Source organism: Amphiura filiformis, chromosome 12 (genome assembly GCF_039555335.1).
Source record: "Amphiura filiformis chromosome 12, Afil_fr2py, whole genome shotgun sequence".
Lineage (NCBI taxonomy): Eukaryota > Metazoa > Echinodermata > Ophiuroidea > Amphilepidida > Amphiuridae > Amphiura > Amphiura filiformis.
The window spans coordinates 5,417,822-5,431,827 of NC_092639.1; the positions used below are offsets into that span (position 1 = coordinate 5,417,822).

Below are 14,006 nucleotides of genomic sequence, written 5' to 3' on the forward strand. Positions count from 1 at the left end.
TAGTTTATTTGCTGTCAAACTTCTGGACACTAACCTTTATAGTGTTCATGATGATGTTGAGTATTTCACTGCCCTTATAATTGGCACTAGTGTCAAATTCATTCCTTAGTGTGTGGTATACATTGTTCATAATCTTCTTCACCTGCGAATGTAACCAAATCAAAGTATTAATCAATCAGTTACTAACTATTATATATTCAGCTCCAGTGACACCACATTAATTTCCTTAGACCTTTGGATGTATAGGTATTACCATTTTACTTTAAAAAAAATGAATATAACAGGGCTGTAGTGCTAGTTGTCATGCCCCTCCAGTGAGCACGGGCCCAATCCTACCCAGAACAATATGCATGAGGTGTCACTGGAGTTGGGACAGATAAAACACTGAACTGAAAAAAACGTACTGGGAACATGTCGCCAGCACAAGCATACTATGCAATCAGCAACACGTATAGTGTGCACATTCTCGTGCGCCGTATGTGACCAGTAGTTCCGGCATACGCGATGACAGGGTCAATTGCCGCTTCCAATATCCTACAAGGATTTTTCAACATAAAAACAGAATCATTTTTAAGCACGATGGATTGGGACACCGTATTATTTTCGAAACAAAACTCGGAACCAAATGTACAGGTGTTGCTCTCTTTACACTGGACCAACAGCTAACATCTCAAATAGTAAATATACCAGAGGCAAATTGGAAATCTAAATTTAATCTATAGATATGAATTCAGATTGTTTTCATGAAGTGGCCCAACCAAGGATATAACCTGGACTTCATTATGTCAGAGGGGAGTAACACATAACCACTCTGCCACACTCCCCCATGTTTTACCTCAGGGGCCCTCAAGTTTCATTTTGGTGGGGAGTGTGCGGCAAGTAGCGCCAAATTTTGGGGACTTCAGGCAAAATAGTGGCTTCTGAACAACAGTGGGCAATTTTCTATGTTAAAAGTATTGAATGATATGGTGGTGTTCAACGATGTTTTATTGACATAAAAATATATACTGACGTTTCATACAAAAGTACTTTATCAAAGTGGAAAATTCAACATTTTTCCATATTTGAGCTAAAGAACTACAATTTTTGAAAGTTTTACTCAATTGAAGCTAAAGATCTGGAGCATGATCCCCAAGTGGGATCTTCGGAGCTGCCGGATTGCTTGAAAAAGAGACTCCTGATCGCTGCAAATACTCGTACCACCTTTACCTGTGAGTGCCCACCCTCGGTTCATACTATACAAATGTCTTACCTCATCAATGACATTACTCTGTGGAGAGGCTGCAGCATTGGCAGCCTTCTCCTGCATAAGTTCCTTGATTCTTGCCTGATACACCTTTACCTGTGAGTGCCCACCCTCGGTTCATACCATACAAATGTCTTACCTCATCAATGACATTACTCTGTGGAGAGGCTGCAGCTTTGGCAGCCTTCTCCTGCTTAAGTTCCTTGATTCTTGCCTGATACACCTTTACCTGTGAGTGCCCACTCTCGGTTCATACTATACAAATGTCTTACCTCATTAATGACATTACTCTGTGGAGAGGCTGCAGCATTGGCAGCCTTCTCCTGCATAAGTTCCTTGATTCGTGCCTAATACACCTTTACCTGTGAGTGCCCACCCTCGGTTCATACTATACAAATGTCTTACCTCATCAATGACATTACTCTGTGGAGAGGCTGCAGCATTGGCAGCCTTCTCCTGCATAAGTTCCTTGATTCTTGCCTCATACCTCTCCTTCATGCTGACTGCTCCCGAGTGTAGATTATCATACTGAATGAAATACAAAGTAATAACAACAACAAATTTGACAATACATCAAATTATCACGAATGGTAAAGACAATGCACTGTATTAAAGGATTATTTCGTGATCCTAGCATCCTCTTTTTATGATATTTTTCAGTAGATATCCATGAAAAAAGCTTGTTCCCAAAATTTCAGTTAATTCCGATTTTGCATTTGCGAGTTATGCATGATTATGCCTATTACACTGCTCCATAGGCCACTGTTGTAATTTTGTTCTGGTATACCAGAATGTAATTCAAATTTCACGATATCTTTGCTAAACAAATTAACCTGCAAGAAATTTTTTGGGACATAAACATGATGTAGCAAAAGATTTCCAGTGGTATAGAAATCTCAACTTTTTTTGAGAAAAGTGGCGGGATGAGGCTGTGGATCACAAAATGCCCTTTTAAGTTATCTGAAGGAGATGCTTAATTGCAAACTTATTTGAAAGTCAAGCTTGACATGTATCATGCAAAATAATGTAAATTTTTGGGTTTTTTGTGCAACTGTGCCAAGATGATTTTGATGTAATTCTACCAGTATTTTGTTAGCCTTTTTATGCAAAACTTCATTTAAATGGGGTGCTTAAACAGATGTAAGTTTAGAAGGTGCTAATTAGGAGAGGGTGTACAAGAATTTGCAAGCCTGTATTTTTGAGCCTAAATTAAGCCAATTTGGGAAAAAATGCTTCATTTACATTTGCGCACCCAATTTCCAGGGAGCGTAACAAATGAAAGGCGCTTAATAGGTTGAATGGTAATTTACTTTACTATTCTTGCTTGGGATGGAGAACTAATTCAGGAGAATAATACAAGCATGAGATACAGTAAATGTAAAAGTGAGACTGCTACCTTTTCCTTCCATACTGTCATTTCTTCTAACTGTTCCTTGAGTTTTTCAATTTCTTCTTTGCTATCTCCTTGGCTTGATCTTAGTTGCATCATCTTGAAAAGATTGAAATAATCATGTGTAAGGTTTAATATTTGATCTCTCCCGTTCTCCATCTCTATCATCCACCACCTCTCTCACACCCTCTTTATCGCCATGTCTCCTCTCTCTCCATATCTCCACCTACCCCCTCAACCTCCTTTATCTCTTGCTTCTCTCTCTAGTCTGTCTCATCTCAGCTTGAGAGTAACCCCATGTTGGATTTCGCAGTGGCAGATTATAATTGGTTTGTTTATGCGGTTGCATCACCAGCATACGGACAATTCGCTCTTCTATATGTGTGTATACGCCCCACGGGATTAGGTTAGCGCACACAATTTGAATCTGCCAAAATGTGCGAAATGCATTATGGTGTTACTCTCAACTTGAGGTGAGGCAGACTATTCCCCCATTTGCTACCAAAACGAGGTTCTTCCTGCAAACGTTATGCACAAAAAGTCCATTTTTGTTTCTCGCGCTTTTCTAGCAATGCGTCAGAATGCTTTTGCAAAGCGTACGCGGTAATTAAAGCATGTGCTTGACAGGCGTACGCACACGCTTTGCAGGTAGAACCTTATTTTGACATGGCCGTGCAAAGGGTGAATATACAGCTCTCATTTCTCTATCTCTCTCCATATATCATCTCCTCCCTCCCTGCCTTGCCCTCTTTCTTTATCTCCCCATAAATTTCTATTCAAAGGTTATAATTTACAAAGAATTAAAATGTGCATAACTTAAATTAAAATGTGCATATCATAATCAAATAAAAGAAGGATCTAAGAATACAAAATTATTTTTCAAATAACCCCAATTTGAAAGTAAATAATTATTACATTCAGCAAAGTACATTAAACAAAACAAAACAAAACAAAACAAAATGAAAGGAAACAAAACAAATAAAAATAACCTGAAAGTATAAATATTAATTCTTTCACTAGGATGAAATTTTTAATCTACAGGGTGTCCCAGAATGATTTGTACCATGTTTGAACTAATTATCAAAAATATATAGTCAACAGTGTATCTAATTTTAATAAGTGCAATACAATGCCACGCATGTCTCCTACTTATTCTGTGACTTTCATGGAAATAGCTTGATTCGTTTTGGCGTGACATTGCTATTGCTGAAAATGGACGAAAACTGCATGTGTGTAAATTACAGTGCAAAGGCATCATAACACATGGATCCTTTATCACCATCGTCCAGCCGCACTGTGCAATATATTGGAGAAATCCTACATTCTTTGATAGGAAATACACCAAATTTGGCACAGATGTAGAGCTTACAATGCTAAATAATTCTTGATATGGGATTAAGTGAAACATTTCAATATGACATCAGATATTTAGGTTGAAAAACATACTTTTTATGTGATTTTTACCACAATTTTTACGCCAAAATGTCATTATTACAGAGGATCCTCAAGGATCCTCCATGATAAATTTTAATCTTATTCGTTACATAGCTGTCTGTGGGTTTGCCCATATATTGTGGACATAAATGCATGCTGTGACACTAAGGATGAACCTTCTCTACACTTTTATGAAAAATCCATCCCTGCCGGCATTTCAAATGATGAAAAACTCACACACCTCAATAATTGTCTTCAAAACTGCCACCAAAGAAAGATTAGTTTAAGGTCATTCAAGCATAGCAAATCCTTTATTTCATACAAAGATTGCTTCGTAACATCATAAATAAACGATTAAAAATCTACTATTTAGTAGAAGTAAGAACAGGACGCAGCAATATACTGCATAACATTACTTTGTGCTGAATGGTTAGTAATTTTACAGATTTTCAAAATAGGTTGCTTTGTCAAAACTTGGAATTCACCATTTTTACGCAATCCTCTCTAACTTCTACTAGAAATGTCCAATTTTTAAAATCTAAAAAATCTGAGAAAGCTAAATATATGTAGAACTTAAAATTTCTCGGTATAAATCATTCTGGGACACCCTGTACTTGTCTGATTTGCATGTGCGCCATTCAGTTTATACTGCTTTACTACATAATCTAATGACTCAATGGGCTGTTCCAGTTAAAATCCATACAACCCTATGGAAGACATGACCTTAATCTCACACACAGGCGGTGTTGATTTCAAATGGAGTCATCCATTCAAGTTACCCCATTCGAAATTCACACTCCCTGTGTGAAAGATTAAGGTCATGTCTACCATAGTGAGTGTATGGATTTCAACTGGAATAGCCTAATTTAGGCTGTCTTTTAACATCCTTTAATGTGTGTTTATTCCCCCCCCCATGTCCCATTGGGCTAATCCACTTAAAAACCACACCCCAATTCCTATCAAATACAGTAGTTTAAATAATTATAGATCCAACCATTTTCATCCATAAAAAAGTGGGAAAATGTATAGACTATTTTGAAATTCCAAACAAACTTTTTTCAAGTGAAATTTAAGTTTTAACGTAAAACTAGCACAAATTTCTAGCTGGATTGAAGGTGCCACTAGAATTGAGATGACAGTGTGGTGTGTGGACTTTAAACAGAATAGCCCAATTTTATCCCATGCGGTAAAAGAAGAATGTTGTACTGAAATCAAACAAATGCAACTAAACACCTCAAATAAAGAAAGTCCGCAGTCATGTAACCCGTCCTACACCAAAACCTGATCTTGTTATGACAATTTGATTGAAAAGGTCGTGTGCAGAATCCTGTTAGCTGCAATTTGATACTAAATTTGCTACCGAAAACGCTAAATTCAGAGAGATTGATACCAGTACATGAAATTTGGTGCATTTTCAAAAGTTGCAAATTACAAACGGACCACGCGGACCTGTAGAGGTGAATGGCAGAGCGCGACCATTGACATAGCCCGAAACAACCGCTAGGTCATATCGATTGCATCGTGCCCTATAGTATTCATCAGTAAAGCACTGTAGCAATCCATGCGTTTTAAATTAACAATTGAATAAAGCGCGCACTTGGGATAGTCGACAGGGGCCCATCGTGGGCAAGCAAGCTTTACCATATTGCCAAGGTAAGCAATTTCGACCGCGTGCTTCGTTTTGATTTGCAACTTTTGAAAATGCACCAAATGCCATAAACTGGTATCAATCTTTGTCACTTTTGAGTGTTTGGTAGCAAATTTGGTATCAAATTGGAGCTAACAAGATTCTGCACACGATCGTATCAATCAAATTGTCATAACAAGATCAAATTTTGGTGTAGGACGGGTTACATGACTGCGGACTTTCTTTATTTGAGCAGTTTATATAACATTGTTGGGCAGGAAAAACCTCCTATATGTCATTTGCCACTGAACATTTTTAAAGCAAAATCTCATATGTAACCTATTGGCAGTTTTGTTTTAAACATGTTCAGGGGCCATAAGCATATAAGAGGTTTTTCCTGCCCAATGATGATAATGATGAAATGGGCTATTCCAGTTGAAATCCATACACCCCATTTGGAAGGCATGAGTTCAATCTCCTGTACTGACACAGGGGGATGTTAATTTTAAATGGAGTCACCCAGTCAAGAAGCCCCATTTGAAATTCACATTCTCTGTGGGAGAGATTAAGGTCATCATGTCTTCCATATGGCATGCATGGATTTCAACTGAAATAATCCAATCAAGTTAATTGGGCAAGTAATGTTATAAGCCTTTTTCACAAATTCAGACCGAAGTGCATTGTGGGTAACATCATGGAGATAATATTTCAATGTGGGTGTTCTGCACGTTATTTGGTCTTTTTGTCTTCACAGCGCATGCATATAACAAGCAAAGAATTGGTTGAGCCTGGTTAGAACTGCCTAATGATTAATGTTATATAACCCAAAAAAATAAAATCACAGATTGCTGATGAGTGGCAGATCATTTACCTGGCTGCCTATGTGGAAGATTGGATTGAATATTCCACTTTGAATGCTCAGTTGATAATTTGCAGAGATTGCAAAAAGGCTTACTGAGTTAATGATGCCATTACCTTGATTATGTTTCATTTTGTTTCCTCGAAAGAGTGACGCCAGTACTCTGTTGTAGTTACTTTGCACATGAACAGACGTACTGCCTGTAATGGAGCGTGTAAACATGCCAGTTCTTTGAGTCGACACACACTTTTTAATACTATACAAATTGGACAACACATTGACGTCACTCTCTTGATGAAGCAAATTGAACTATAGTATATTAATAGCAGGAGGGTGGGAAGCTTCATAGATATAGTGAAAAATGAGTAGGATACATAGCCTTGTACCTTGGCAGACAACAACTGGACAAACAAGGTCTATTCTAGATAAAATCCATACACCACCTATGAAAGACATGACCTTAATCTCCCACACAGGAGGTGTAGATTTCGAATGGAATCACCAATTCAGGTAACCCCATCTGAAATTCACACTCCCTGTGTGGAAGATTAAGGTTATGTCATCACAGGAGTATGTGTATAGATGTCAACTGGAATAACCCAGTAAACAAAATGGCACCCAAGAACAGGATGGAGCAAGGCAGCAGCTTGGATCTTCACCGTGTCCTACAATGCGCTATAATGCGACACATACAGAATAATTGCAGGGCATGCTGGAAAGATACAGGTTTTGCCAAGGTAAAAACCACAGAAAACTGAAAAGACAATGAGGTTACTGCGTATCTGCATAATATGCTAAAAAAGTATGACATAACACAATAAAACAGGTGGAAAAATTGGGAGAGATAGTGAGGTGATTATCTAGAAATGATTGAGTAGTTAATAAGCTTCAGGGAAATGTACTTGGTGAGATGAGAAGATGCAAGGGTTTAGCCAAGAGGTTACCCATCTATCTCTATATGCACTGATGCCAGTGGCCCAACAACAAAAGGAATCAATGAAAATGGCTACCGCCTAGAGGGTCACTTGCCATTTGTACATTTACACATCAAGTCCATGAAAACATCAAAAAAAGGATAGTACTTTTCTATATAGTGTTGTATATATTCTCTGTTACACACATGGTGAAATACCGTGTCCTCTTTCAAAATCCATTCAAATTTGGCATTTATAGTTTCAACACTATAAAATGGCATTTTCCATGGATGTAGTCATGGACAAGTACTTTTTTGGGAGAGAAAGGCAGACTTCCATTTTTGTGATCACCCAGAGGGTGTTTTGGGTGCCTTCATCCCCAGGTTGTCTTGAAAATTATGCAAATTCAGCTTATTTAGGCATGATTCAGCCCTTGGGTGGGCTCCTATGTTGAAGGCTTCTAGGCACGCCCCTTGGTGTTAAGTATATCACTGGCTAATGGACGTACTATTCCACTTGAAATCCATAACCTCCTACAGAATACATGACCTTAATTTCCACACAGGGAGTGTGAATTTCAAATGGAGTAACCTGAATGGGTGACTCCATTTGAAATCTACACCCCCTGTGTGGGAGATAAAGGTCACATCTTCCATAGAGGGTGTATGGATTTCAACTGGAATAGCCTTAGTAAACAGAATACTACTCTATACTACTAAAAGAAAAGAGATGAATAAGATTGAAGTGAAAGCGTCAGGATATTGCAGGTAGGAAAGCTGTTGATGTTGCTGCTGTGAATAGTATACTGTGTACCTTCTGTTCAGTGTTAGCCAGTTTTTAGCCAACAAATCCTTATCTTCCATGAGTTCATTGTAGGCTCTGTCATGTTTATCTTGTTCCTGTGCAAGTAGTCTTTCAGACCTTTCCTTCCATTGGTCTTCTAGTTCTCTCTCTACTTGAGCAACCTACATTTTCAATAATTTAATCATTAAACAAACATGCAACGATAAGTAACAACTACTCAAGACAGACAGACAAGACAGAAACATGGGTAAATACTGTAGAAATTCCAAGTAACAACTGTACAATGGAAAAAAGAGATACAACATACTTGTAGTATAGGCCAAGACAAACACACACCACAATCTAAAAGTTAGAGAAGTTATAGAGATAGACAAACAGGACTGACAGAGTGACAGACCCACACGACAGACTGATTTGTAACAGAGACGAAGAAGAATTAACAAAATATGACATGTTTATCCATACCCACTGTAACAACCCACATGTCACAAAATTCGATGAGAAAACATAATTTGTGGACAATTGTATTAGTTGGGAGTGTTTGCTGAAGCTTGGGTTGTTCACTCCACAACAGAAATAACCATGCCAAATCTGTACCAATATTATCAGCATACTTCACATTAGTTTTATTACTCAAGACAATAATATTTAACTTGCCCATTTGGGTAAAATTCTGCAATGAAACTCTGAACCACAGTCCCTAATCATCCACTACAAACCAAACCATCACAACCAGGACCATCTTCAATGAGGTGTTCTGGTTATCTAGACAAAAGTTTCTTATTCTAAGAAATTCAAGCCAGCTCAAACCATGCAGCCACTCAAATACACATGGAACCACAACTGTCTTGTACCCAAGTGATTTGATCAAACTTTGAATTATCGCATATTTCTTAAATTTCACTCTGTGCGATTTTTGTTGTTGAAATTTTTAAAGAGGTTCAACAAGTTTAGTTATTGTATTGTGTTATAAATTTAATTTGTCAAGCCAAGTGAACTGGTTTTGTTGACTCTTTCATCAGTGCACCACTGACTTTCACAAAGCCGGTATCATTGTGATGAGACGACAGAGTCTATCATCTTAGTCACATTTTTAATACACTGCTTGAGACTATAAATTTGTAAATCAATCAAAAAACAGGAATTTGCAACTCACTATAAGGCTATATGGTAACGTAAATGCTTGAGACTGCAACTAAGACAACTCAAATATCACTATACCAGAAGTGACATATCTTCCCGCCAGTCAGCTGTTGGTAAGCATTTTGGATTTTTGTTTGACAAAACCAAGTGAATTTTCACTCGCTACAATATTTCGTCCTACACATCGGAGGACTTCATCAGGTGTGACTGATATGGTCATTTGATCCACATTCCCGGCAAACAAGTTTGAGTGGTTTGAGTAAAAATTCACTTGGTTTTGTCAAACAAAAATCCAAAATGCTATTAAATGGATGTTGGATCACAACAACACCAGCCTTGAGAACAGTATGTCAGGAAACAGAACTGTCAGCAAAATCATTAAGTTTTTGCTTGATTATGATAAATTAAAATGGATCTAGTGTAGTGTGATATGGTTAGCATACCTGTTCTGCCGTGGCTACATCTACATGGCTCTTCTGCTCCTTAAGCTTGGTTTTTAATGTGTTCAACTCATCCTACAAGCAAATTCAATTTAAGTCAATGATTTATTAATATGGATGATTCTGTTGAATAATGTTAATATCTCCTGACACGCCCTAGCCTGCCTAAAATAAAATAAAATAAATTTCGGATTTATATAGCGCCTTTTTCCAGCTAGATCTTGAAGGATTCAAAGCGCTGTAATTTCGCTGCCATGGTGAATCATCACAATCAGATCGCATCATCTAGGCCAGTTGCAGCCGAACCTCAGGCGCAGACCTATCCGCACTTAGAATGTAACATCCACCAATTATCTGTGCAGCTCCCCAAATTCCATTGGGTGAAGGAAGTTTTGATAACCAAACAACTAATCACCGATTTTTTGGAAGCAGGAGGAAACCGGAGATCCCGGAGAAAACCTGCGAGAGCGAGCATGGAATCGGGATAAACCAAGTGCATATGAGTCTTTGGGCCGCGCCGGGGCTTGAACCTGGGACCTCAGTGGTGCAAAGCGAGGGAACTACCGCTGCGCTAATGCCTTACAAAAAGAGAGAGATCTACAAAAATATCGAGTAATAATAATTTGCACCAAAGCTCAAATTTAGATTAGCACAATAACCCATCCAGAAATGTCAGTTTAACTAAAATGGAAAGAACATAACTCCACTGATAAGTTCTTCATCAGGAGTGCATTTTTATACACTGGATAAAAACACACGTTAACAGCTTTAGAACCCCTTTCCCAATCCCTAAAGTTCAATCATGGCTGGCTAGGGTTGGGTCATATTGGATTTTCGTTTCTTTTTCTCTTTTAATTTTTCAAAATTTAAAATAATAGCCTCATGATAGCTGGCATTGTATTGGAGCATTTCACATAGATGGGTTTTTAAGATGAGGGTTTAAACAAAAGATTCAAAATATACTAAATGCAACAAAACAAAAGTAACATCTTTGAACTATACATTAAACAGAGAGAATACCGACCATGCAAAATAAAGAATATCTGAAAATATATGAAAGTGGAATAGTTTACAATTAAAACTGTGGTCAGAAAGTGTATTTAATGCATTCTCAAAATGTATGACATAAAACATCTACAGCTACAAAATCTGGTAAATCTAGTGTCCAACTTCCCTTGGAACTGATTGCCTCAAAAATATAATTACTAATTTTAATAACACTTTAAGGAAGCCGTCAATAACATGAAACATGGTGAGTCTAAATGAGAGGGAGGAATGCTTATTCTACATAAAATTACTTGTGAAAGTAAAATGAAAGAAAGAAAGGAACAACCAAAAGATAACCAAAACAAGGTACCTGGTTTCCAGTTCTGGCATCGAAGGCATTCTCATGATTTTTTTCCTGGTCTACTCACTTGTGCATGTTACGTAATGTTTAATATACGTTCTAGTACATGATGCATATTTCTTTTAACACTTTAGTAAGCAAAGCAGCCTGTTCCTATGTACAAACCTCAATTGTCTATGCTAACATAAAAAGAAGAATTCATTTACACATGCAGTGACTATCTAACTGACTTACTAAAAAGGAACAAAATACATAGAAAATATACCTTCACTTTGTATGAAGACAATGTCTTGCATGAAAATAAATATACAGTAAATAAAATATTTATTTTATACACCCAAAGAAAAATATATTAACTGCACTCATAAAGATGAACTTAGCATGTAAAGAAAACATGGCTTGTTAAAAACAAAGGTATGCTTATTATCAAATTATGATAAAGCTGATGCTGTGGAACTTCACCAAAGAGGATTTTTATAGACTGAAGTTTTCAAAAGCTTCCATATTTTAGCATAAAAGCAACACAATATCAAATGAAAAATGATCGCAATGTTGACACTCAATGCTTAGGTGACGGAAACAAACCATTTTAAGGGTAGGCGGGCTTTTCAAGTTGGCCGGTCAGTTGGGAGTAAAAAATGAAAATGAGGCTAAAATGAAAAGATATAATTGAAATTGTTGACCCAATTTCATGTGCAAATTAGGAAATGGATGCTAATTGGGTTCCAGTTGAAATCCACACACCCCTATGGAAGACATTATCTTAATCTTCCATACAGGGAGTGTGAATTTCAAATGGGGTTACCTGAATGGGCGATTACACTGCTACATGTGAACTATTGGTGAGAAGTGTTGGGCTATTCCATTTTAAATCCAGATACCCCCTATGGAAAATATGACTTTAAACTCCCACAAAGGGGTGGTGTACCCCATTTGCAATCTACACATCCTGTGCACAGTGATGGAAGTCCTGGTTTCATTCCTGCCTTGGCAAAAAACCATTTCTCTATGGGGGGGGGGGGGGGGAAGTATTTTATTTGAAATCCATACACCCCCTATGGAAGACATAGGGAGCGATCTCTATAGCCATTCTCACCTCATACCATACACCCCCTATGGAAGACATAGGGAGCGATCTCTATAGCCATTCTCACCTCATACCATACACCCCCTATGGAAGACATAGGGAGCGATCTCTATAGCCATTCTCAACTCATACCATACACCCCCTATGGAAGACATAGGGAGCGATCTCTATAGCCATTCTCACCTCATACATTCTCTTGACTTCTTCCATTTCTTCTTCTGCCCTTTGTTTATCAGCAGCTGCTTTTCGTTTCCTATCAACAATAGCCTGGTTGTCAACAACAAAAAATACAAACATATGTTAGTGGACACTTTATCTTCTAAGAATTTACTAAATTTTCATCATACTCCCCCGTACTACTCCACCTTATTCTAGGGATTCTAGAGATGGACTAAATTGGCCTCATAAAATATTTGAATTTAGTCATCAACATATCTGGACTCACTTTTTCTAATGTGTCTCTTTCAGTTTGGGCATCAGATAATTCTTCTTCTGTTGTGTTAAGCTTAGAGCTGAGCGTCTTCTTCTCCATCCTCTCATCTTTGAGTTGCCGCGTTAATTCACCTATTTTAGTATCAGAGTCTGTGTAAGGAAAAGTGGTAATAAGAAGAAAAATTTTACATTTTTAATTATATTAGGAAATAATGAATATTTTCAACAAACCTGGTGACTAAACGTGGAAGGAATCTCTAGATGGCGAGATTGGGTAACCATGTTTCACACTAGGGCATACAAAATTGTTTAATTGGTGTAATATGAGAAAGAAACAAATTGAGGTTGGCATTCTTTTTGTGTGTGTGCGCTTGTTTTCACCTACAAACATGGACTTTGAGTCCACACTTATGTAGTGAAAAACCATAAACTGCGAAACGTGGACGTCCACGGTCGTAGGACAGCTGCAGAGGGTGCTATACAGCATAACTTTGCATATGGGGTAGGGTCCTCTATGGTAGATGTAATACCAGGACCACGGTTAGCGGTGAAATATCAAAGAAGTCCACGTTTGGATTATGATATGTCTGTGTGTGTGGGTCCACGGTTTCACTGTTAACAACCACACACACAATAAGGGTCCACGGTGTGTTTTTGTTTCTAAAGGAATTAATGTTTGGGCAGTGTTCTATAAACGATATGCCCAGAAGAAGTCAAAAATTAGAATCTCCCAAAAAGAATTACTCACAATACAAAAATAGGAAGAAATACACATGTATGATGTCAATACTGGATTTTCAAAATAATATCTTAGTCTTGGTCATGATCATAGAATGATAAAAGTGACATTGATTGGCAAATTCTTTTAACCCCGGACTTGTATAGAAAAACACGTGGGTGTGTTTTTTATTCATAGCTATTTGTTTTTCTTCAAGCTTTGTAATGTGCAAACAATTCATAACCATGTTGATTCAAAGAAAATTGACAGCATAAAAAAACTAACATAACCTGCAATATCAGTACCCCTTTATCCATTCAAGCAAATACTGTTGGTTCAGATTATAATAGGGTGGCCACAATGCTAGCTATTGTGTGTACCCCCTGCCTACATACACAAATGTATGGTGGAAATTGTAACAGATTCTGCAGCAGTTGGAAAACTTTTGGGCATTTTGAATTCCATATAATTTGTCTCCTAGCAACTTCTGTGCAAACCCGACTACCTAATTAGATAGACAATTTTCTGCTCGTAATGAAGGTGAATATAGCATTTTTGTACGGT

At 37.6% G+C, this 14,006-nt stretch overlaps 1 protein-coding gene across 1 annotated transcript in view; it reads right to left on the minus strand.

Annotated features, from left to right (window-relative positions):
- Positions 1-14,006, minus strand: part of LOC140165698 (FK506-binding protein 15-like) — a 126,449-nt gene that overhangs the window by 24,905 nt on the left and 87,538 nt on the right. The window contains 8 exon segments of the mRNA XM_072189007.1: positions 35-142; positions 1,652-1,774; positions 2,643-2,735; positions 8,284-8,309; positions 8,312-8,435; positions 9,861-9,932; positions 12,476-12,559; positions 12,738-12,874. Of these exon segments, the coding sequence (XP_072045108.1) occupies positions 35-142; positions 1,652-1,774; positions 2,643-2,735; positions 8,284-8,309; positions 8,312-8,435; positions 9,861-9,932; positions 12,476-12,559; positions 12,738-12,874 (767 nt within the window).